A 26,582-nucleotide genomic window follows, 5' to 3' on the forward strand; every position below is an offset into this window, starting at 1 on the left:
GACCCAGGCTGGCCCAGCTCCACTGACCAACCCCAACCTCAGACAAGTTGGTTCCTGATTCAGGACCCTCAGTTTCCCTCTTTAGACAAAGCAGTGGCCAGCAAGATCATTCTGTGATGCTTCTGAGGACTGGCAGCCACCCCCACAGCCACTTGCCAGAGGACGAGACCAAAGTTCTGAGCCACTGCCAACAAGTGAAACCCAAAATAGAGCAGAACACAGCCCAAAAGCCCTCCTTCCGGGGTAAAGGGCTGTGTGGGCAAGGTCATGGGGACCTGGAATAGAATCCAAATTCTTAACACTTGCTGGTAAGGTGCCCATAATTCTTGGTTACTTACCTGCAAAAGTCAGCTGGTAATACCTACAGTGCCCCAGGCGTGGTGTTGTATACCTGTAATACCAGCAGTGAGAGGCTGAGCCAGGACTGTAAGGTAGAGGCCATTCTTGGCTAGAGAAAGATGTTGTCTCAAAGTATGACAAAAAAAATAATAAATAAACAACCAAATCACACACACATGCACACGCACGCCCACACACAATACACTAACACACTCGCACACACACACTCACACACACGCACACACACAGAGTGGGGACTGCTAATAGCATTAAATAGGCCAAGCAGTGTCCTGCACAACCCCATTCCAAGAGTCTCTGCGATCCAGGCATGTGAGCTCTTTGCTTTATGGAGATTGCTTCCCTGAATCAGCAGAGTAAGGCCAAGGTGGCTCTACCCTTACCAGAGAAACATGTTCTTGCTGCTGGTCAGACCTGAGGGCTCCAGTACTGTGCCATCTGCAATAGTTGCCCCTGAGTGGAGTCGGCACAGACTGACTAGGTCACGGCAGGATTCCTGCACGATAGAACACACACCCACAGGGCTCTGAGTGGTATCAGTGGCCCAAGCTGCCAGCAGAATCTTGTTTCAGGCCCTCTGCTGCCTTACAATGCTCGCACACCACCTTATCCTTCCATCTGAAAGTTAAGGGTGGGGTCCTCTGGGAGCCACTGCAGGAACTGTGAAGTCTCCTTCCTCTTGCAACGGAAGAAGTCACTGACCAGACGCCGTGAAGGCTCCTCTGTCCGGCATGCTAGGAATGAAGAACAGAGCCACTCGGATCCCTCTCCATGTGTGCTACAGAAAGCTGCTGAGATGCGGGTATCGACGAGAGGATGGCCACCAAACACGGACGGCGAGGGAGCCAGGAAATGATGCCTGGGTCTCACTGCAGAGCGGTTGGCTTCAATCTGCTAGGAGATGGGCTTGTAGCAAGACTCATTTCTCTGAGTCTCAATCATAAAAACTGATTGAAGGTTTCAGTTATTGGGGTGCTTCAGAAGGATGTAGATTTGGAGAGAGCCCAAGATATGTGTGGTGGGATGCACACAGCCAGCCCCCAGCAGTCGTGGTCCCCCAAACCAGGCTGGCTCCTCCTCTTTGGTTCCTGCAGAAGACAGATACTGGGGAGGTGAACATGCCCAGTGATAATGGTTCCGCCTTTCACTTCTGCTTTGAGGTGAGACATGTCCTGTACGTCATGCCATGCAGGAGCACTCCTGTCCTCAGTGCCAACCACCCACAGCGCTCTGTGTGGTACCCAGGAATGGGAAGGACTGGAGACATGACCCTGACCACACTGCAGAAGGTCCAGGCCCCAAGCCTTGCTCTTCCGTCCTGCCCAGGGCATTTTCTTCTCCTTTGCCCGTCTCTCATTCTCTCTAGCAAGGAGAGTTCTGGGGCTGAAGGTTGCTCTTTTCTGCCATGAGTTGTCCCAGGAAATTAATTTCATTTGCTGGAGACTGGGTTTCTCCTGAGGGGTAAGGGTTCTACCACCTGCTGCCTCCCACAGTACTGTCCTCGGACCTGCACGTCTCTGGGATTCCACACACAGGCAGCTCTTGCTGTTCTCTCTTCTGTTTTCTTTCTTTGTCCTCTGTCCTTTTCCAAGCTTCAGGCTGGCTGGTGGCATTTGAGGTTCTTTGTGCCCTTGCCAAGCATTAGAAATGGAACATTTGGCTTCCAGGCGGGGCATATGCATGGCACCTTCTTAAAACTCACAACCACCTATAATGCCCTCTTCTGGCCTGCAGGCATACAGACAGACATATTGTATACATAATAAATAAATATTAAAAAAGGGGCAAGCCACAGAGAAAATTATAAAAAAAAAACAAAAAAACAAAAAAAAAAACTTACATTTCTGGGCTTGGGTCAGGGGTGTAACTCAGTGGTGGGGTGTTTGCTTAACATGTGTGAGACCCTGGGTTCAGCACTGTAATAAAATTTCCTGAGCACCATGCACCATCCAGACAGCTATACAAGGATCCTCACCATGGCCTCAAGGCCTCTCTGAAGGGGGCCTGAGATACATGAGCTCCAGGTTTGAACCAGCCGGTGGTGAACTGACTGCTTGGACTGCACAGGTTCCTGCACTGGCAAGAGAGTGAGGGGAGAACAGCGTGATGTGAGCAGGGTGTGGTGCCACACACCTGGAATTTGGGCCCCTAGAGACAGAGGCAAGAGGACTATGGGTCTAAGGACCCCGATTCAGTCAAAAAATAAAATAATGGCCCGTGAGGTGGCTCAATCCTCACAGCCCCTGTCTCCAGGTTCTCGCACCAGGCCTCCGAGTGATGCAGTGAAGATTTGATTATTCCCATTTGTCACCATGGAAACAGATGCAGATCAGATGGACGGGGTGGGGGAGGGGGACCGACACAGGATCACACAGTGAGGAAGCAGAATACTGAACCTGGGAGCAGGGCTTCTGGCTGCCTGAGGAGAAACGGGAAGGTTTGGGAAGAAGGCAGTTCCCCTGCTGTCCCTGGCTACTACCCCAGAGTGTGGCTGAGTTTGTCCAATCAGGATCCCATCGGGTGCTAGGAACAGCAAAGCCTGAGAGATGCGTGAGGCCCCACCCGGTGTAACCCAGAAGCAGGTTGTCTCAGGGTTCCCATACAATGGGCCACTTGTCATACCAGGTTGCAGCCTGGAACTTGAAAACTCTACCCGGGCCGCCACCGAAGTCAAGTCATTGGAAGTGCAGGCTGGGGTAGGGGGTGGGACAGGCTAAGACTCCCCCCCCACACACACACCTTTTCTCTGATTTCAGGTTTTTTTTTAGTTCACTAATCTGGTCCCAGAGCATTCTGTCCCACTTCCCCTTTTCCTACTAAAAGAGTGTCTTTTTTGAAAACTCATATATCGCCCAAACGCCATTTCCCACCGTCCCCTCCTGTTCCTGCGACTCTTCACCCAGAGCAGAGAGAGCTCTTCTACAGTGCCACAGTGACTACTGGGCCTCTGTACTCCTTCCGCTTCCCGGGCTCTGCTGAGCGAATGAGTCTGGCCAACCGTAAAAGAACCCCCAATTTATGAAGTCCCTCCAGCGGAGCACGCAAGGATGAACACGATGTCTTCTTTGCCCCCCAAGCAGCTCTGGAGAGACAAGCTTCAAGAACAAGGAATATGCAGGAAAAACACGTGAGCCAGGCCTCAGCATGTGAGTGGTGAACAACACCAGGGCTGCCTGCAACTTGCTTTGTGGCGAAAATGGTCTGTGTCGCTCAGGCCTTGCAACCCTGCAAGCGCAGAGTCACGATGACAGGTTCGATGACAGGTTCAGAGTGAGGGCTGCCATCAAGGAAGGTGGCCAGTGGTTTCTCTTCTACAGGGGAAGGTCCTTTTCATTTTCTTTTTTAAACCAGATCAGATCCTTGATTCTTTCTCCTCCTCTCCCCTCACACCCGGCCTCCTCCCAGATATGCAGTCTAGGCTGGTCTTGAATTCTTGGGCTCAATGCCACCCTCCTGCCTCAACCTTCTGAAAAGCAGAAACAACTGTGCCCAGCTCACTCATGTCTTTCTGGCTTTCCTGTGGCAAGACTTCTGCCACTTTGTTACTCTTGTCTGTCCTTGGGGACCGAGGACACACAGATTGGGAAGGGACAGGACTTGTGTCTTAGAAAGAGGCTGCCTTTTTAAGACAGCACCCATTATCCAATTCTAGATTGCAGGGGGGCGGGGAAGGGTGTATAACAGGAGCCAGAAGGATTGGACAAACATCAAAAGGTGTTAATAAATTTTTCTTTCAGGATGCCATGGATTTAAAAATAAGTTGTTTTGTCTCATTGGAGACATTTGAGGGTTATTGGACAGGAGGAACTGAGCCATTTGGTGGTCAGCCATTTGGTGTAATTCAAACAGTGCTGAGTTGATGTTGGGGTGGCAACTGCTCTAGGCTCCTAGGGAGCCGAAGGGTGAGGGTTAACGCTACAGACAGCAGAGGCAGCCGAGAAAAGAGAGGTCTACAGTCTCACAGGTCCCGCGGTTCCTTCCAGATTCACTGCCAGGTGAGGACCCAGAATTCCAGGGCTGAGAGGAAACCAGGTTTGCAAGGAATCCCACAGACAATCCCATGTCCTGCTCTCATGGCTTCAGATTTTCTCCTTGGAAGAAATATGAGCTCATTCATCGGAAACAGGTGATTGGCCACCACCAGATTAGTGGCTGGAGCTCAAATCTGAAGGCTGTCAGACCTGGCTCAGGGCACACACTCTGTGACAAGCCAAAGCTACCTTGGAGAGCACTGCTGGCTGGGGTTAGGGCAAGCGTGTGGCCATAGCTTGTAGGCCAGGAGCTGCAGAAGCGCATGCAGCCTGAAACCCGCAGCTGCAGGCCCAGGGGAAATACGAGGCAGGGTCCTGCGGGGGGCATGACAAAGTCACTGTCCACTCCCTGTCAGATTCTGTGTGGGGAGCTATGGCCCTGTGACAGGATGCCTGTGTGTCTGCAGGGCTGCACCACACATCCCAGGCTGACCCCAGGACACAGCAGCAGGTGGCACGTTGCTGCTCCTGCATACAAGGTGAAGGGGGCTGCACAGTGCAGACCAGGTCATGCTACCCCCAAAGCAGCCCAGCCTAGATTCCTTTCAGCTGTGTGGCCGGGCCTCATGCCCGGAGACCTTTCACCTCTCCTCAGGCCCCATGGAGTATGATGAGCCTCGTGGCACAGCAAGCACTCAGGAAGCGGCTGACTTGGTAACTGAAGAGAGCTGTAAACTGGTTTCGTTTGTATTCTGCTTCTCTCCTGCTATTTTCTATCCTAGCTAGCAGCCCTCACATATTTTAATATGGAACTCTTTGTGAATTTGCATTTCATCCTTGCACAGGATTATTTTAAAATTTTTAATTAACTCTGTGCATGTGTGGTATATATGTGGATACATGAGTACCACAACGTGTGTGTGGAGGTCAGGGAACTTTCTGGGGCTAGTTCTTTCCCTCAACCATATGGTAAACTTAGGTGGCGCACGCCTTTAATCCCAGCACTCGGGAGGCAGAGGCAGGCAGAGCACTGTGAGTTCGAGGTCTACAAAGCAAGTTCTAGGACCGCCAAAGAAAAGAAAAAATTGTCATGTTCAAGGGCAAGCACCATCAGCTACTGAGCTCTCTTGCTGGCCCCTCATTCTTTCTAATGCCAAGTTTATTTTCATATATCAGAGCTGGGGATGGAATCCAGGGATGTACACACACTTGGTATGTGCTTGTCAACCGTCCTGGAACTCACTCTGTACACCAGGCTGCCTTGAACTCACAGAAATCCACCTGCCTCTGCCTCCTGAGTACTGGAATTAAAGGTGTGTGCCACCACCACCTGGCTTGGAATGGACTGTTTTTATTTTTACTGTATTGTATGAGTGTTTTGTTTGTATGTACATATGTGTTTAGGTGTTACAGCTCAGAAAGGTCTCCTGGCAGTTAGGAGCCAGGGAACACCACAAAGCAACACAGCACAACAAACCTCACACCAGAGATTTATTGGAGGAGAAGAACCCAGGAGGGTGGCTGCCTCTGGTTGGGTGAGAAGCAGCAGAGAACTGAGCAGAAGACAGGGCTTATAGAGCATTTCCCGGGGGTAAGTGAGCTTTTCAGGGTGATTTTCAGGGTGGGGATTGGTGGGATCTCAAGTCCTTGACTCTGTAGGGTGAAGGCTGGATCCAGTCGTTAGGACAGTAGTGTTCTGTGGGTGGCAGGTCCTGGCCACTGGAGTGCCTTGAGGAGCCCACAGTGTGTACCCCATGTGACCTGATGATAAAAGAGGCAAAGAGGGTGTGGGACCCCCTGCAACTCAAATTACAGATGGTTGTGAGTGGCCACTGGGTGCTGGGCACAGAACTCAGGTCCTTTGTAAGATCAGTTAACCATTTTTCCAGCCCATTTGACTTTGGAGACGGTCCCACTACACAGCCCAGCTTTGCTCAGAATACACTGTGGAGGCCAACATGGCCTGGAACTCTAGGATCCTGCCTCAGTCTCTGAAACACCTGCTTCAAGTAGCTTTAAAAAACAAGTAACAAAACCCCACCCAGCTTCTAGTGGAGGACAACAGAATGAACCAGAGACAAGTCAGGTTTCCTAAGGATGTAAGTAAGAAAGGCAAGGAGGAGCAGACCTGGAGCTGTAGCAAGGGCCCAGGAGATGGGTTCAAAAGCCAACAAGGTGTGCGATTAATGAGGAAGCAGTAGCTATGCCTACCAGGTCCTCCCCGTGCTCTGCCGTCCTTGCCCTCCCTGTGGCTAGAGCCAGCAGCTTCCCTCTACAGACGGCACAATGGCTGCTGCAGCAAAAACCTAGCAAGGCATGTCTGACCGTGCCAGACTAGAGCCTCCTATTGTACTGGACTGCCTGCTCACCAGTCCTGTGCAGAAGGATCCTTGCTCCTGCCCTAGGGCTTCTGAAAAGAAACCTATCAAGTTGATTCATAGCCAGACTCCAGACCAGTGAGCCCTGAAGCCCTCTTGCCACCTGAGGTGACCTCACTGGCCTGGCTGTCCAGCCAGGATGGGACTGCTACTAGGAACAAGGCTGGGAACAGACGCTGTGTGGGCGACTTTATTTGCTTCTTCTATGTACACATATGTACACCTGGTATGAGCCAATGGTACACTATGTCACAGATTATGTTATACATGCACGCTCCCAGGCAGGAATCGGGAGGTTCCGTTCTGAATATCCCACTGCTGGTAAAGGAAAAGGACCCTAATGGAAGCTGCCTACCCCATTCCCAGACACTGACTCCCCCCCACGGACAATCTGTGCCTCCCCTGCCATGGGCACATGATGGCGAGATCTGGGTGGTGGTAGTGGCAGCAGCTGCTTCCAGTTTTCTCCTCACTCACACTTGTGCAAAGGCCAGAAAGCAGCAGCGGCCACGCTCACTGACAGTAGCAGCCTGATGCCCGGGGCCTAACTGGAAGGCCAGTCCTAGAATGCCCACAACCTCCTAAGTCAAGCAGCTTGGTTTCACGGGGCACTGGCATGCATCTTCTCCAGGCAGTTTGTCCAGAACATAACCAGACGGTTGTCACGGTTGATGCAGAAGTCTGTAAAGTCCTTCAGCAGCCGATCGGCAAACTTCTCATCCCCCGTGGCACTAGAGCGCCATGTCTTGGTCAGCATGGTGTTATAGGCCCAGTTGTAGCCAACCCGCTCCTCACAGAACATGTTTTGGTTGGTGGAGCTGGTGGAGTTCCGTCGCCGGCGCTGCTGCCCGGAAAACTTGCGCTTGGAGTAAGGCAGCTGAAGAAACACTGTTCCTGAAGGGAGAGAGCAGGCCTGAGTAGAAGCCACTGGTGAACACCCGCAGTTAGTTGGGGTGGTCCTGCGTGGGCAGGGCTCATGCGCCTGTGGCAGGGGCTCGTGCACCCACCCAATTTTTTTGCCCACTGTTCCTCACCTGTAACATGGATATACTGAGGCTTATTCTCAGCAGGGAAGTTAAAAGCAGAGGCGGAATATTTATCTTGTACAAATCCAAACCTATAGTAACGACAGAAACACACGCATGGTCTCATTAGCTGGAGAAACAGGGCAGTGTGCAGCTAAGATTCCGAAAGCCCGGTGCTGGAATATGGAAAAGCCTCCTGTGTGGAACATGCAGGCTGCTTACCTTTTCCTCAGCACTTCTCCTGTCACTGCAGACTGCAGCCCTCTACCCAGCCCTGTCCTACCCAGCACCTCCCTTCCCCACTCTAGACCTTCACTTTGCCTGCTGTGGCATCTGTCCTAGCAGGCTGCTCACCAATCCACAGCTGCCCCTTGTCTTATGTTTTCTTAGCCACATCTGTCTCCACGGTCATCATGCTAAGCATTTAATGGCCTTTGCTGAAACGGGACGAGGCATCTTAACTAAACTTTCCTTAAAGGTGAGGATCAGCAATCAAAGGCCCTTGGCTGTGCTGTGCTCCAGAAATGGGAAACGAGCAGAAGCCATTTCTCATCTGTGACTTGTCCTGTCCCACTTCTTATCTATAGCTTGTTCTATTCCTGGTTTTTCTATTTCCACAAAGCACATTCATCCTAGCCCCACCTGCTAAGAGCTGTAAAGGACGTGCTAACAGATGTGCCCAGTTCTGCCCTCGGTGTCTGCGGGCTTTATGTAATGAAGGCCGTGACAGAGGAGGTAAAATGAGTCTTCTTTCCTGGACTGAGCTCACCGGGGAAGCGCTGTGCTGGATCCAAGCTGCCGGCTCTATGCTGGCGCCCTACATTGTCTACAGGACACTTCTGGATTCCCTCTGTGCTTTCCAACCAAGCCAACTGATTTACTTAGCATGATCATCTGGACTGGAGGCTTCTTGCCTCATTTTCCTTTACCATCAGTAAAGGCCCTTTCTAGTCATCTATTATTTACTTTTGAGACAGGGTCTTAGGTATCCCAGGCTGACCTCAAAATCACAATTTAGCAGAGGACAGCCTTCAACCACTGACCTTCCCGTCTCTACCTCTTGAGTTTTAGCTCACAGTCCTGCTCTAGTGTACCTGGCTCAACGTGGTCGATTGGCGCATACTAGGTAAGCATTCTACCAACTGACCCACATATCCAACCCAAGACAAAATTTTAATTTAAAAATTTTTATCATATGTATGTGTGTACTTGCTTGTCTGTATGTGTGCACATGAGTAGACGCGCCTCTGGAGGCCAGGAGAGGGAGCTGGAGTTACAGGCAGTTGTGAGCTGCCCAAGGCGGGTGCTGAAAACCAAATCTGAGTCTTCTACAAGGAGCAACCATCACTAAATCAAACAAACCCAAAGCCCTCAAATCCTCAGAAAACCTACAATTCATCCAAGTGATTTTCCATTTGGGGCAGGCTGGGATTGCAGTGCAGACAAGGGGTATCCACTGCAGAGCTGTTGTACTGTCTCACCCCAACTACCCAGAATGAGTAGAAGGAACCCTTAGGTGTCACTGCAGAAGGTCTATGGGAGGAAGGAGAGCATTCTCAGCCTTTCTGAGATGGGCCTTTTTGGGCAGGGTGTCATTTCGGAGTCACATCTCCACCTGGATTCCACTCCACACACAACCACAGCAGGACCAGGGAAGCAGCTCAGTGGATGGATGACTGCTTGCCTAGCACCCTCAAGGCTCTGGGCTCAGTCCCAGCACTGCACAGAAGCTATGTGTAGAACAAATACTCTGGAAAAGGCATTTTGCTGGCTCTATGAATGGGAATTAAATTTCTGCCCTCCAAGGGCCTACAAATTTGTCTAGTCTATAGTTTTTTGGTTGTTGTTTTATTTTTTTTGAGACAGGGTTTCTCTGTAGCTTTGGAGCCTGTTCTGGGACTAGCTCTTGTAGATCAGGCTGACCTCGAACTCACTGAGATCCACCTGCCTCTGCCTCTGCTGGGATTAAAGCTTAGTCTACAGTTTTTAAAAATAAAAGGAAAGAGGAATTTCCTGTTGTGCTGGTGTAGCAAGCAATCTCAACAAACAGAAGATTGGGAGTTCATGGCCAGCCTGAGCCACACAGTAAAGCCTTATGAGGAAAAAAAGAGAAAGAGAGAGAGGAATTCAAAATAGAGGGAGCAGAAAGTCTCTGGTGGATAGTCGCTGACAGGGGCAGAGGAGGCGGGGTTTAGGCAAAGGGTCACACACAACAGTCCGCTGTGTCACACACAGGGCAGCTTCGGAGACATGGGAGAAGTCGGGAGTTAGAAAAGATGCTAAAGGACAAAGGGCAGCGGTTTAGAGAAAATATGTCCAGGACCTGGGTTGAGGAGGAGTAGGAGAACAAGATACTGAGAAGAAAAGTGCTGATTTGGCAACTAAGGTCACATCCAGGAGACACCTAGTCAAGAAGTATAGTGACTGGCCAAGGAACTGCTTACCAGCTGTGAGTAGCTGCGACATCCAAGCTACTGTCTCTTGAAGATTTACCAGCTGAGCCCAGAAACACCCAGGGGGCGAGAAAAGCAAGACTATAAGCTCTAAGATTTCCACTGTTCTTTGGCAGTGTGAGTAGGGGTGAACCAGACCTGTCTACTTCCTGCAGGAAGGCCTTCCCTCTGCTCAGATCTCTACCCCTTTAGTTACCACTGCATCCATTCCATACCCTTTACCGAACACATAGGTAAGGTCCAGATCTTAGGGCAGGGTCTAAGGTGGGAGCGGTTAGAGACCCGAGGCCTTGTGAATAAATGGTGGGTGCGGGGTCAAGCAGAGGGTCACTGAAACAACAGGTGGCTTTGTTTCACCATGAGGAACAAACATGAAGCAGCAAGTGGACGTCAGTTGAGAGATGCTTGCAAACAATGTGGTTTGTTGCACTGGTGGAAGAGACAGCTAATCAGAGCAACCAGGAAAGGCTTCTCCTGGGGCACAGAGCCAATGCTAAGAAAGAATGACTCTCATCCATGCTTTTAAACATCCATTGTCTTTCTAACACGTGGGGAAGGTTTACTGACAAAATTTACAATGTTTGGCTTTACCATCTCCTTCCCAGCATAATCGGGCTCTCTTGGTTACTTACAGAGCTCTCCCTTCACAGCCTAACAGAGCAATGAGGTCTGGAAGGCAATAGCCACAGGACTGGCAGCGCAGCGTCCATCTCCAAGGCTGAGTGGAGGTGAGCAGTGAGTCTGTCACTAGAAGGACAGATCCTTCGGGATCAGGAACAGAATGAACTGGATTTCATTTTGGTAACCGCTATGGGAAAAAATACTGATTTGGTCACTGTTCCTTCTTGCTAACGGACAAACCTGTGAGCAATGGCTTCCTGGAAAAGGTGCATTCGATCCCAATACGTTTCCGGTTCAAAGCCTGAAAGGAATAAGGAATAAATGCTGAACTGTGATCACAAGGTTTGTAATAAACTCACACTGCTCTCTTCATTGCTCCTGACAATTCTTGTCTCTCGTTTCTGAACAAGTTATAGGAAGGACAGCCGCGTACCCTATAATCCCCCCCCCCAAAGCTCCACCACAGTCTAGAAAGGTGTAGTTCTCGGGAGCCACTGTAAGCATCAGAACGAGGCTTATGTAATGTCTTATTCAAAAGCTGAAAAGAAGCTGGACAGTGGTGGCACACACCTTTAATCCCAGCACTTGGGAGGCAGAGGCATGTGGATCTCTGTGAGTTTGAGACCAGCCTGATATACAAAGTGAGTTCTAGGATAGTCAGACCTGTAACACAAAAAACCTGTCTCAAGAAACAAACAAAACTAAAGCTGAAAAGACTCCAGTATTTTTATTTGTTTCTGAGACAGGTCTCGCATAGCCCAGGCTGGCCTCAAACTCTAGGTAGCCAGAGATCACTTTGAACTCCCGATACTCCTGCCTGTACGTATAGGTATTCACCACTAGACCTGGCTTTTGAAAGTATACTGAACACAAATCTGGAGTGTACATTAGCTACTTCTGAAAATAATGCCCACCCATGTTTCTAATATCACTAATCCATTTCCCTGTAAAGAAAGACAATATTACAAGCTCCATTTTAGAGGTAGGGAAATTGAAGTAAATAAATATAAAACAAATTCTTGAGAAGTCATCAGCTTCAGAGGGGAGAACAGAGCAGAATTTGCTCCTCCATCACTGACTGAATTGCTCCAGTCTCCTCTTCCACACGGCAGCTGCTGAGGACCAAATGCAGAAAGGAGGAGGGAAGTTTGAGCACTCTGCCACACAGCAACAGGAAGCAGAGCTGGACTGCTCTCTGGATGGAGGTTTTGAGTGTTCCCACAACAGTACAGACAACCCAGAGACTAGGGATGCAGTGGCTTTGTTACTTTGTCCATAATTAGAACTTTATTTCAAATAAATTGGAGAGACAGCCCCCCCCACAACTACAGATACATACACATGCATACACATACCCCACAGACACCCAGACATACACACACACAAACACATATACACAATCACACAAATACATATATAGGCACACAGACACAAACACACATGTAGCCAGCGCGCACACACACATCACAATTGTGCCAGATTTTAAGATTTAGACTCAACTGCTACAAGAAGTGGAGATAAGAAGAAAAGAGGAGACACAGAATCTAGAAAATTGAATTTTAGATCTGGGTCCTTATTCCTTTAAACTAGGACTTTTCTCTGTTACCATAGTAACCAACTGAAGTTGATGACTTAGAAGACCAGGTCAGAATTGGCAGGGAAACTATCAGTTCTATGCCAGCCCTGTGAGTAATCCTGTTACAATGAGGAGAGCATCTCTGGACGCTGTAAGGTGACTGTAGCCCCTCAAGGTACTGACAATAATACAAGGAGCTGCCTGGTTTAAAACTTTGGAAGGATCATAACCACTCCCACTTTGGGACTGTACAAATGGTCCTCCTCAGCCACGCTGTGAGGCAGACAGAATGTTATGTGTGCAAAGGATTTTGTAAGCTCTGTGCAGCTTAGAATCTCTGGCCGCCGATGCAGAGGGACTGCAGGGCACAGGTAAAAAAAATGCCTTCTGCGTTGTAAGCGGAGAGTACAGACTGGGAACTAGAAACCACAGGATTACTAAATTTAGCCTGCCCTATCTAGAAGCCCTCCTCACCCTCTGCCGTCTAGTGTAACACAAACTTACAAGCAAGTGGGAAGAAAATATTTCTCTTACACCCAAGCTGTGTCTTTCACATTTATAATCTCTCTGTCGGATAACTCCTGGCACATGAGCATCAGCTGCAGCCTTTTGCGTTTGAAAATGTCATCCCGAATGCATAGAGAGCTTTTTAGGAGATATTCATGCATTCATCTGCAGGAGTGCTTGGTGATAGCAATGGCAGGTGTGGATGGGGAACAGCGCTCAACATCCAGGTGGGTAAAGGGCACATCAGGGTGGTCCCTGTGCTCCCTTCCTCACAGAAGAACGAGGTCTAATCTGAGTCCTCAAGATCCAGTGCTGGAGATACACGCAGGAAACCTGGGACTTACAAAGCTGGTCCCAGCTTTGCACAGGAAGTAGAGCAATGCTTCCTGTTTGGTTTTTGATGGCCTCTCTAGGGCCTTTTTGTATGGACTAGCATGCCAAAGGCTCTCCTCAAATTCAAACGATCATTGTGGGTGATGAGGTGACTGGGAACACACAGGACATGGCAGAGCAATGGGGTGGAGATGGACAGTGCACAAACCTCTCTCCACTGCCAGCTTCACTCTGGCCTTCCAGAGCTGGCAGATAGGTTCCAGCCAGCATACACAAGAAAAAACATCAAAGCTCAGAAGCATTAAGGAATCTGTCCCAGGTTACCTAGTCACTGCCCAGTGGTTCAGAGTCTTGGCTGCTCTTGCAGAAGACTTAAGTTTGGTTCCCAGCACCCTCGAGGTGGCTCACAACCATCCAGAACTGCAGTTCTCGGAGATCCAACTCCTTTTTCTGGCCTCTGTGGGCACCAGGTGCACATGAGGCGCACAGACATAAATGCAGGCAAAACATTCACACATATAAAATAAAACGAAATTGAAAAATTTAAAAAAAAATCCAGGGCAAAAGCCCAGTGCTGTGGATTAATACTTCTGTATACTGTGAATATATATTGCTCTCATTAGTTGATAACAAAAACTGCTTTAGCCTATAGCAAGGTGGAAAAGCCAAATTGGGTTGAAAGAAGGGCAGAGTTGAGGGAGACACAAGCAGCTGTTCAAAAAACATGCTGTCAGTAGACTGGTAAAAGCCATGGCCATGTGGCAATACTTAAATTAATAGAAATGGGTTAAGTTCAATGTAAGATCTAGTTAGTAATAAGCCTGAACTATAGGCAAACTCCTGTAATTAGTATTAAGCCTCTGAGTGATTATTTACAGGACAGGGTGGGACAGAGAAACCTCTGTTTACAATCCAGATTATTTCACCCTTTTTTGATGGCTCTCTTAACCAGCCTGTGGTTTCTGCGGTTTGCTTTCCTCAGGCATATGTTCACTGGACAGTTATGGGCTTCATTATAACATTTCATACAGGTATCCTCATTCCTCTCTTGCATCCCACTTCCCACTCATCCTTTTTCTCTTTCTAGATGGTCAGTCTCCTTCTGCTTTCTGTTTCTTACTAACCTCTCCATTCTCCATCTAGATTCTACTTATGCGAGAGCACAGGGGGCTGTTCTTGGGATGGGGTCGGACTCAGGGAGACAGCCCCTTCAGAAGGGAGTAGCTCTTACTGTCAAACAGGTGCTCGCTGCCGTCCTTGAGCAAGCAGCTGAGGTTGAGTGGGATGAAGAGCTGGGCCCGCAGAGGATCGCCATAGAGGTAACTGGGCAGTGCAAAAGGACCCTCCAAAACTGGGACTAACAAGAAGCCGCAGGAGGTAGCTTTTCGATGCCAACCTTGGACCTGGAAGGAAGTACATAAACAGCATCATCTCCAGGTTCCTTTAGATCAGAGAAAATGCCTCCAGAGAGCAGTCCTGCCAGAGTGGCAGAATCCACACCAGCAGGCGTGCTCGCTCACGATCTCTGGCTCTAGCCAGCCCTGTCAGGAACAAGCACAGTTCACTTCCTGGTGAGCGATAGAGAAACTGAATGAGCACACAGCTGCTCTTCCGGGCCCCAGCTTCTCACCTTCGGTTTCTTATGCAAGGAACTAACTTATGACAGCTAACACCCTCCTTATTCTGTGGAATGTCAGAAGCAAGGTCACAGGACAAAGGCTGAATCTTCCTATTTTGTTGCGTAGCAAGTTCAGTGTATCCAATAAGAAAATAACCCACAGATATTTGATGTAGGGTGGGAGATGACTGTGGCAGCTTCTTGCCAAGTGACCAGCTCTTGCATACAGGAGAATACACTCTGGGGAACTCCCAAAACTATCTTCCTGAAAACCAGAGTTCCTGTAAATAACAACCAATGTTTCCTCAGGGGACTTTGTAAGGTTTTTTAAAATATAGTTTAAAAAACATAAAATGGATATTTAAAACAAACTAACTAAACCAGTGGGCTGGTGAGATGGTTCAGTATTTCATAAACGCACTTGCCATCAATGCTGATGACCTAAGCTTTCTATCTCTGGAAGCCATATAGTGGAAAGCCAGAACCACCCCTCGACTTGTCCCCGTCCTCCACATTGTGACCATATGGTCCACACACACAGGTAAATAAAAACCAAAATACACCCCCCTCCCGAACCTCACGATAGAAACCCTAAAGGTGTGTGCTAGTGATGGGAGTGTCCTCCAGAGCGAGGTCCTGGCTATCCTCCTGAGAATGCACACTCCACCCCACAAACAAAAGAAACAAAAATTCATGGATGTGGCTCTGGCATATAGGTGCCATCGGATGAGAACGACATCTATCTTTTTTTCCTTTTTTTTTTTCTCAGATAGGGTGTCAGAATGCTGCCCAGGCTTGTCTGAACTCTGGGCTCCTCTTCTTCAGTCAAGCATTAAGAGATACAGGCTGAGGGTGGTGGCACATATTCATAGTCCCAATTACTTGAATGGCTAGGGCAGGATGACCACTTATGCCAGGATTCTAGGCACTATATCAAGATTCCCATCCGTAAAAAAGATACAGTTTAGCTGTAGCTTGACTTAAACAAACAATTCTTTAAAAACTTAAAAGGTGCTTTGTAAACGGTTCAATTGGTAAAGTATCTAATATACAAGCATGAGAATCTGATTTTAAATACCCAGAGCACACACCAAAGACTCTTTTTATTTTTATGTGTGTGTGTGGAACTGGGGTTATAGGCAGTTCTGATCTGCCACATGGGTGCTAGGAATGGAGCCTCCAGTGCTAACCTCTAAGCTATCATCTCTCCAGGCCCTGGGACCCACTTTTACAAAGGCTGGGGCGGAAGCATGGGTCTGCAATCCTGTGCTCTTGCATGTATGGTTGTTGCACATGCATGCATGCACCAGAAAACACTTAGACATACATCATACGTAAATGTTACATACATGCAAAAACAGAAGACAACTACTCTTAGTTCCTTCAGAGACACGAATACAAACGCAATAGTCAGGAGCTGCAGGGATGGCTCAGTGGCTAAATGCACTAACCGCTCTTCCAGAGGACCTGCATTTGATTCCTAGCACTCCAGTTTCAGGGAATCCAACATCTTCTTTCAGGCATGCATGCAGGCAAAATATCCATACACACAAAATGACAAAGTAAAATTTTTAAAAAATTAAAAAAAAAAAAACCAACACAAAAGTAAAGCCAAAATCTCTAGTTTGGAGGGCTGAATTTGTGAGCATCAAGGGAGGAGCAGGCTGTGGTGACGGCTAAGGAGGGCTCTGAGAAGACACTGACAGCTAAGGAGTGCCTTGGCTGGGGATGGGCAGTGGTTTGCGTTGGCTTCACAGCACAGCATACACAGGTGACCAAGACAGACTAGCAGAAAGAAGACAGGCAAGGCCAGCTAACACTTAGGACATTGTCGGTCAGTTACTTCTTTGAGGGACTCCATTGAGGGACACTCTGGTTGCTGTCCATTAAATGCTAATAATACATCCAACTCTTCCCCTGTTGTGGGGTTGACAAAGATATCTGTAAATACTGCTAAATGACCCAGAAGACAAACTCACACTTGTTCGAGGAACAGCAAGTTAAAATGTGATATTTGCCAACTAGGAATTGGTGAGGCAAACTATGGAATAAATAAATACTAGAATATTCTGTAGCCATTAAAAACAATGAGGTAAAAAAATTTAAATCCAACAAGTAAAAAAGGCAGATTTATTTCTTTTGGTATGGAAGATACACAAGTAACAGAAAAAACCCAATGTAAATACTATGCATCCAGCATGTGAGCATAAGTGTGTCCTCAGCATGAATTCTAGGCTGATCTGAGATGTGAGAATGTAGCTGAGTGGCCTTGAATTTGTGGTGATCCTTTACCTCAGCATCCCAAGTGCTGAGACATTTTTTCTTTAGGGGTGAGCCACCATGGTCAGCTTACCACCCATCTTTTATATACACACAGAAACCCTGTAGTGTTTTAAACATGGATATAGTGATGGTTGCTTTTAGATGGAAGTCCCAGGACACAAGGGAGAGACAGAGATTTGCTTTTCATTCTGGACCAGTGGTTTCAAGTTTTGGAAAATGTTTGGTTAGCACAGCCAGTGGTATGCTACTGGTATTCAATAGACAGAGGTCAGAATGTTGTTTAACAACCTACAATGGGCACGACATCACTCACAACAGATAATTATTTGGCCCCCAAGTCAGTAATGCCAAGGCGAAGAAACACCAATCTAAACCCTGAATTTCTATGTTTAATGTTCTAAGGTCAAAGGTTATGTGAAAGCAACAGGAGCCTCTACAGAGCACCCCCTTGCCTTAAAGTAAGGTGATGATCTCACCATCTCAAAGAGTACTGTGGCAGTCACCGCCATCCAGTGTAGCTTGATCTCAAAGGCTGCATTGAGAGAGAAGTTTCCGTGGTAGTAACAGCTGCACCACTCCAGCCGGTCGGTTCGGTTGTTCACATCGACATCCAGGGTCACAGTCCTCTGCTCTGGGACAGTGGCAGCTGTGTGAGCACGCAGCAGGGGGTGGGGACACACAGAGAGAGGCACAGGAGTGGGACAATGTAGAAGAATGAATAAGCACCATAAATATGAAACTGCAGAAGTGTTCAATAGAGCTTCCTATCTCTGAAAATCACTAGTTAACAATCTAGGAGTCCACAAAAATCTTGTTCTGCTTGCTGTTAGATAATATGAGAATGGGTTCAGATATGTTTCAATAAAACTTTATAAAAAACACATGAAATTCTAGGGTGATAATCTACTCTGTATATTATACCACCTTAAATTTATACACATCCACAGAATATACAATACCAAGAGTAAATAGTGGATTTTGGGTGATGATAGTGCATCCATGTAGGTTTATGGATCAGAACAAATGTCATTCTGGTGGAGACTGACAGTGAAGGAGGCTGGGTGTGAGAGGAGCAGGGGACCTATGGGGAGTCTTTGTTCAGCTGTACTGGAGAGCTAAAAATCCTTTTAAGAAAATTAATTATAGCCACACATTGTAGTTTAAACCTATAATGCTAGCATTCAGAAGGCTGAGGCAGGAAAAATATGTTAGAGGACATCTTGCTACGTAGTCAAACCTCATCTCAAAAAAACACAATCTGGGGGTTGGAGAAACGACTTATCACTTAAAAGTGTTTGCTGCGGGGGTGGAGAGATGGCTCAGTCGTTGAGAGCACTGCCTGCTCTTCCAAAGATCCTGAGTTTAATTCCCAGCAACCACATGGTGGCTCACAACCATCTGTAATGGGATCTGGTGCCCTCTTCTGGCCTGCAGGCACACATGCAGACAGAATACTGAGAATACTGTATGCAAAATAAACAAACAAATAAATAAATAAAATCTTTTTTTTTCCCTAAAAAAAAAGAGTGTTTGCTGCATAATCAATGAAGTCTGGAGTTCAGATCCCAGTGCCCCCACATACTTGTAACCAGCTCCAAAGGAGACAGAGACACTGAGGTTTGCTGGCTTGCAGCCTAGCTGAGAAAACACAAGCCCCAGGGAAAGATCCTGCCTCAAAGGACTGGAGAGTCACACAGTGATACATAAGAATACCCAGTGTTCTCTTGTAGCCTCCATGTATGCACACACACACACGAAAATCAAGAACAGTGTAGAAGGGTCAGTTATAAACAAACCATAAGCCAGATTTAGCCAATTATAAAGCAGTTTGAGTCCTTAGTCAAGCCATCCCTTCTTGTACAAGGGAGAGATGTCATCCTAACTAGGATCATAAACTCAGACACCCAACCAGGCTGTACCTAAGATCTTCAGGATCAGTGACCCACAAACAGAACAAGGGAAAAACAGCCTAGACCACAACAAGGAGGAAGTATGACTTTTTTTTTTTTTTTAGTTTTTCGAGACAGGGTTTCTCTGTGGCTTTGGAGTCTGTCCTGGCACTAGCTCTTAGACCAGGCTGGCCTAGAACTCACAAGAGATCCGCCTGCCTCTGCCTCCCGAGTGCTGGGATTAAAGGCGTGCGCCACCACCGCCCGGCTAAGCATGACTTTTCTGCTTTTATCCTAGGAAGGCCTTAGTCCTACAGTATTTTCTCAGTAAATGGGAGCTCACAATGAAGCCTATCCCACTGCAGACATGTCAGTCAGGGCCCTGACCTCAGTGGACACTAACCACACTCAGCACACCAGGTTTTCTATAAATCAGGATCTGCTCTTATATCCCTACTCCTCACAATTTTTCTTTCTCTGAAAGAGTCAGTTAGGCTCTGGGTTTTGCTCCTAAGTCAACAAATTTAATGAGCTTCTGTTGGAAGGCAGGAGAGCATGAGCAAGGGCACTGAATGATACTCTCCTGATACTAGAACAGGCAGAACGGGCAACATTCTTGATTTGGAGCTGGAAGGGCCAAGCGCCTGCGATTCCAGCCACGCTCACATGTCTCTGAAAACCTTGCTTCCTTGTCTGCAAACTGATATGGCAGCCCAGGCAGGAAACATGTGGCTGAGAAAGGGTTATAGACTCCCTTAATTGCCTTCTCCTCTGGTCACTTTGCGTCTCCTCTTTTCTCTGCCTTCCAGCTTATGACATGAGGTTCACTAATGCTCAAAGTGAGGCCTCTCTGTGGCTTGACGGACACTTGAGGCACATTTGGTCCCCTTACTGGTCACTCTGATACTAAAATATTCATTAAAGCTAGGTTCTGTCTGGACTTGATGTTCCTGATTTATGACACTCGCAGGAACCCTTTACTCAACAGTCCACATGAAAGAAAGCTGTGTTCTCTGGACTTGCACACTATGTATCTATTTCTCCAGGTAAAAAGACCTCTGTCACAAAACCAAAGGCATGTGATAAACCTCAGCAGTGACTTGGAACATCTTCTATTATCAGGTTTGTTAAGTGCAGAATAGGCGAGTCTAGGAGATACCCAAGTGGAAATCACTCTATCACTGGCTTGTGTTTCCAGGGTAAGATTTGATAATGCAGACGCGTCTAGCAGGCTTTTAGTATGGACAAAGGTAGAGCCTGCTCCGTGGGAAGTCTAATCAATATGCACAGGCCCAGAAGAGAAACAAGCTCAGCATTTTAGGGGGTTATTAATGACCTAGGAGAGCAGATCAGTATCACTAGAGGAGAAGGAACACTGAAGCTGAGCCCTCACAACTAGGGCTTCCTCACAATGAAGCAAGTCTCAACAGCGAGTGCCAAGTTGAAGGAATTTTTCAAAAAGAAGCTAGCTCCATGTTCATCAGGAACGCTTTGGAAAAAGTTCAGGGGTCAGTCTGGATAGAGGAATGCAACAGTCTCTCGTGACTCCGAGATCTAACAGACTGCCACAACAGACCTGAGAAGAAGGCCCGAGCATGAGCCTGAGGGGGAGGCATGTGGTACTGCATCTGCAGGACTGTCAGGTGGCTTTGTAGCTTCCCAGCTCAGTGACACACGATAAGGATGGGAAGTGGGAGCCACAACAGGCCAAGGCAAAGGTCTATGTATCAACATTAGACATTTCAAAACAGCTTTCTGCTGCTACCTCCAAAGGAGAATCACAAGTTTAAAAAAAAAGAGAACAAGCAAACAAACAAAAAGCCACCCCCAAACAACAGTAAAACACAAATAAAACCCAACCAAAACACAGGCAATGGTGAAACTCAGGTGTTTCTCTTCCGTAAGTCATCTTAGTTTTTTTCTGAGGAAGAATTCAAATGTTGAGGTTATGACCTGTTTATTTATTTAGCAAATAAATAAAACTGGTTAGTTATTTGAGATAGGGCCTTACTATGCAGCCTGGGATGGCCTCAAACTCACAATCCCTGCTTCTGCCTCTTAAATGCTAGAATTACTGATCTGTACCACCAACTACGCCTGGCCAGAAAGATTATCTTTGTGTGTGTGTGTGTGTGTGTTTGTGTTGAGACAGATCTCTCTTTTCAGTCCTGGCTGTCCTTGAACTCACAGAGATCCTCCTGCCTCTGCTTCCCAAGTATTAGGATTAAAAGCAAGCCCACCACACCCAGTCATAAGATACCTTACTTTACTCTTGTTTTTTACTTAGAAACATATTTTTTCTTGCTAGGCATGGTGGTACATGCATGCCTTTAAACCATACAGTTCCTCATGCTGTGGTGACCCCAACCATAAACTAGTTTTGTCGCTACTTCATAACTGTAATTTTGCTACGGTTATAAATCTTAATGTAAGTATCTGTATTTTCTGGTGGTCTTAGGTGACCCCTATAAAAGGGGTCACAACCCACAGGTTAAGAGCCTCTGCTTTAAATCCAGCAGAGGCAAGTGGACAGGCCAGTCAGGACCGCCAGTAAGGACAGGCCAGTAAGACCCTCTCTCAAATAAACAATTTTCCGGTGGTTTTAAGTAGGTCCTTGTACATGCTAGATGTCTAGTAACTATCCTTCCCCAACCACCTGCTATTCCCAGACTCCAACCTGGTCGAGAACTTACCCAGCAGTGCAGCTGCCTGGCTCCGTCCTCCAAAACTTCGGCTGAAGGAGCTGTGCCTGCTTGCGTAAGAGGCTGGCCGACTGGGTAGCCAGGGCAGGAGGAAGGCAGGAATCTCAGAGTGCACAAGCTCTTCGGCCACAAAGGCCACCTCAAACCACTTGCGCTGGAAGCTGGCAAAGTCGTCCACTCCTGTTGTGTGCCAGGGAGCAGTGGGCTGCTGCATAGCCACTGGGAAAAAGCAGGGGGAGTAAAGGATCTCCTGTTACAACGCTGCTTTTCTGTCACATGGCACAATACAGATAGACCATAAAACACAATGGTAAGTGAAAGGAAGCGGTATAAAGCCTACCTATTATGTCACCACACATATGACATTTGTAGAAAGAAACACAAAACCTGTAACTGCTTGTTCAGGGGTGTTTGGAAAGGGAGGAGTTGGGCAGTAAAAGCTAACAAGAAAGAGGTGGTGGTTGCACAATACTGTGAATGGCTTTTGTTATGTAGGCTAATTTTATGTTATATAAGATTTAATTCAACTTAAAAAATCTTATCAGTTTTATAATATTTCAGGAAATAAAAAGTTGTGGGTTTTTAGTTTTCTTTTTTCTAATAGAAGGTAAAAATCGATACTAAATTAACAAAAGTACACAGTGAGTGTCACTAACTATACCATATCATGTATGGACCCAGAGATGAAGAAGTGATTTACCACAATATGGCAGTCTCTTCCGACCAGTTCAAGCACCTGAAATTCACACACTATTAAGGCTGCTTTGAATCCTTGGTGCCTCCAGAGCCATGGCAGCCAGAAATTATGTTAGAAATTGCTCCCCATGGGAGAATTCCCTTTTTTCATTAAAAGGGGATGGAATTACAGTGTTGCTAAGTAGCAGAATGTTTGCCTAATGTGCAGAGGCCTTGAGTTCGATCCCAGAACCACAGTAAACAAAAAAACACATGCAGTTAGCTTCCTGAACTCATGAGCTATATATACAGTTACAGACTTGATTCACACACACAAAACTATTGCAGGGGGGCAGGAGAGTATTTATACTGAATATGACCAAAAGTTTTCTTGCTTCTTGAACAATATAGTACAATATAGCAGTGTCTTACTATCAGTTATTATAAATAATTTGGGGATGATTTAAAGAATATAAGGGAAGAGGCTAAAGAGATGGCTTAATGGTTAAGAGCACTGGCTGTTCTTGCAGAGGACCTGGGTTCAGTTCCTAGCATCTACATGGTGGCTCACAACTTCCTGTAACTCTAGTTCCAGGGTATCCAACACCTTCTTTTGGTCTCTGCTGGCACCTTCACACACATGGGGTACACATATAAACACACACACACACACACACACCATACACATACACATACACAAAGAAAAGTAAATCATTAAAAGTAATATGAGGGTATATGTGAAACCATGCCATAGAGTGACTATTTAAAACATGTCTTGGAAAACAAGGTAGACTTGGTAGTCTTCTTGAAGGAGTATGTGGGAACTGGAAGCCCAGTAAGTATGAAGCACTATTGGAGGCATCGCACTGTCATCAAAGCCAACTCAGAAGAATGGAGGCAAGGTGCAAGTTACAGCACCAACATAGGATCCATAGAAAATTGTGCTGGGCGGTGGTGGTGCACACCTTTCACCCCAGCACTTGGAGGCAGAGGAAGGCGAATTTCTGTGAGTTCAGGCCACCCTGGCTACAGAGAGAATTCCAGAACAGGCTCTAAAACTACACAAAGAAACTCTGTCTCAATTTTTTTTTTTTTTGCTGGGCAGTGATGGTCATGCCTTTAATCCCAGCACTTGGGAGGCAGAGGTAGGCAGATCTATGTGAGTTCAAGGTCAACCTGACCTACAAAGCAAGTTCCAGGACAGCCAGGGCTGTTACATAGAGAAACCCTGTTTTGGGAAAAAAAAAAACAAAAAACAAAAACCACAAACCCACAATAAATAAAAAAAGAAAAAAAAAAACCCAAGTAACTTGGCCTCTTTTTTAAAAAAATATTTTTAAAAACACTTATTTATTTGCTTATTTATTTATTATGTATACAGTGTTCTGTCTATATGCTTGCTGGCCAGAAGAAGGCACCAGATCTCATTACAGATGGCTGTGAGTCACCATGTGGCTGCTGGGAATTGAACTCAGGAACTCTGGAAAAGCAGTCAGTGCTCTTAACCTCTGAGCCATCTCTCCAGCCCCTACCTTGGCCTCTTTTAGGTTTATTTCCACCAACACTGTCCTCAGTAAAAACATTGTCTGGACTAGAGAGATGGTTGTGTGGTTAAAAGTGCATGCTGCTCTTAGAGAAGACTAGTTTGGTTCCCAGCACCCAAATCAGAGGTCTTACAACTCCAGCTCCAGGAAGATCCAACACCTCTAGCCTCTGAAGGTACCTGAATTCATACACTCACACGCGCATACACACACACACACACACACACACACACACACACACACACACACACTCTATTAAAATAGCTAAATAAATCATCTTTTTAAATAAACAGCATTGTCTTCAGTCGTGCGTAAACATGTAGAGATGCTGAAAGAGGCTGTCGGTGTCAACTGAAAACACAAAGCCACACATGGAGCTCAAGATGCATGGAGATGTGAGAGATTAGGAAAAGTACTCGCCCCTGCATGTGCTTTGGCTCTGACCTCGATCGGGCTCTTTGTCCATTACTATCTTGTAGAAATAGAAGCCATAGATGAAGGTCCGCCAAGCTTCACCAGATGCATGTGTTATGAGCTGCTCTTCCAGCATTTTCTAGGAGAGACAAGGAAAACCTGAAATTCCTACAGGTAACATCTCAAAGAGGCAACCCTTGCTTGTGTACAGCAGTCAAGGCAGTAAGTGACCAGAGAACTGAGGTCACACCGCTGGTCCCCATTAGACATTGAGAATATGCTATATGAAAATGAACCTGTTCCAAGTTATAAACTAATGTATTTCATCAAACATTTCAAACACACAGAAAGTAGAGAAAAACTCCAAGTAGATAACCATCTAACTCCAATAAATTTAACATTCTTCTAGGCAGTCTGTTCCTCTTCATCTGAGGGAATGTCTCCCGAGACACCTAAAGGAAAGTGAGTTGTGGTACACACCCCTATATTCCCACTGGGAAGGTAGAGGCGAGAGGTTGAGGGCTCAAGGTCATCTTGACTCACTGATGACCTACCAGACCTTTGAAGAACTAATACCAGTGTGCCTGCTCCCCTCCCACCTCCCCGTCCCCTTTTCGAGACAGGGTTTCTCTGTAGCTTTGGAGCCTGTCCTAGCTCTTGTAGACTAGGCTGGCCTTGAACTCATAGAGATCCATCTGCCTCTGCCTCCTGAGTGCTGGGATTAAAGGCATGTGCCACCACCGCCCAGGACCAGTGAGTCTTAAACCATTCCTAAAAACAAAAAAGGAAATATGTCACCAAATTCTTCTTATAAATTTTAATCCTATGCTCATGGATTACAAGAATTAATATGAAAAGTGCCTACCTTACCAAAAGCAATTTATAGACTCAATGCAATCCCCATTAAATTCCAATGAGATTCTTCACAGAATTAGGAAATATGGAAGCACAGACAGTCAATGGAATCCTGAGCAAAAAGAAAAATGCTACAGGGATCTCCACACCTGGCTTCAAGTTATACTGTCATACCTCACTGGCACAAGAAAACATCAACTGGTGGAATACAATAAAAGGTCCAAATAGAAACCCACGCAGTTACAGTCACCTGATTTTTGCAAAGATGGCAAAACAAACAAACAAAATGCACTGAAGACAGTCTTCAACAAAGAGTGCGGGACAATTGTATCTCCACATGTAGATTCCTATCTCACTCTGTACAAAACTCTCAAAGGGTCAGAGCTTTAAAGCAAGACTTGGAATTCTGAAACTCTTAGAGGAAAAGGCAGGGAAAATACCTAAGATCTAGCCAGGCACCTGATCACCTCAGATCACCTGAGGACTTCCTGAAACAGACTCAGTAAATAACGCCAACAACTGACACCAGAACCTCATGAAACTACAAACAGCACTAGAAAGCCTCTGCACAGCACAGGGCAGGTAGTGAAGGGGCGGCCCACAGACAGAAGAAAGCCTTTGTTGTCACACATCCGACTGAGAACTAACGTCTAAAATTTGAAAGGAACTAAAGGTAAAAAATAGACAACAACAAATAAAACAACCCCATCAATAAATAATAATGAAATGAACATAGAATTCTCAAAAAATGAAATACAAACGGCCAATAAATGTCAAAAGATGTTTGGAGAAATATGAATTAAAACTACATGGGGAGTGGCTGGAGAGACCAATGGCTCTTGTTAAGAATGGTTAAGTGTAGCCGGGCGGTGGTGGTCAGCCTGGTCTACAGAGCTAGTTCCAGGACAGGCTCCAAAGCCACAGAGAAACCCTGTCTCGAAAAACAAAAACAAAACAAAACAAACAAACAAACAACAACAAAAAAAAACATCAAAACCAAACCAAACCAAAATGTCTGTTTTCTTTTTTCTTTTTTCCAGAACACTGGGGTTCGGTTCCCAGCACCCACATGGCAGTTCACAACTGCCTATAACTCCAGTTGCAGGGGATCTGACTTCCTCTTCTGGCCTCCACTGACATTAGGTGCATATGTGGTGCACAGACATACAGTAAGGAAAACACCCAGACACATAAAATGTTTTACATTAAAAAACAAACAACAAAAACTACATATAGGCCGGGCGGTGGTGGCGCACGCCTTTAATCCCAGCACTTGGGAGGCAGAGGCAGGTGGATCTCTGTGAGTTCGAGACCAGCCTGGTCTACAAGAGCTAGTTCCAGGACAGGCTCCAAAGCCACAGAGAAACCCTGTCTCGAAAAA

General features: G+C 46.7%; 1 protein-coding gene across 1 annotated transcript in view; it reads right to left on the reverse strand.

Annotated features, from left to right (window-relative positions):
- Positions 1–6,885: 6,885 nt before the first annotated feature.
- Depdc5 (DEP domain containing 5) overlaps positions 6,886–26,582 on the reverse strand; it is a 124,797-nt gene continuing 105,100 nt past the window's right edge. The window contains exons 36-42 of the mRNA XM_013353345.2: positions 24,377–24,485; positions 21,705–21,932; positions 17,599–17,768; positions 14,453–14,624; positions 11,046–11,106; positions 7,741–7,823; positions 6,886–7,600 (exon numbers count right to left, since the gene is read on the reverse strand). Of these exons, the coding sequence (XP_013208799.1) occupies positions 7,308–7,600; positions 7,741–7,823; positions 11,046–11,106; positions 14,453–14,624; positions 17,599–17,768; positions 21,705–21,932; positions 24,377–24,485 (1,116 nt within the window). The 3' untranslated portion in view covers positions 6,886–7,307. The remainder of the gene's footprint in view (positions 7,601–7,740; positions 7,824–11,045; positions 11,107–14,452; positions 14,625–17,598; positions 17,769–21,704; positions 21,933–24,376; positions 24,486–26,582) is intronic.

Source organism: Microtus ochrogaster, unplaced genomic scaffold (genome assembly GCF_000317375.1).
Source record: "Microtus ochrogaster isolate Prairie Vole_2 unplaced genomic scaffold, MicOch1.0 UNK6, whole genome shotgun sequence".
In the NCBI taxonomy this organism is placed as follows: Eukaryota; Metazoa; Chordata; class Mammalia; order Rodentia; family Cricetidae; genus Microtus; species Microtus ochrogaster.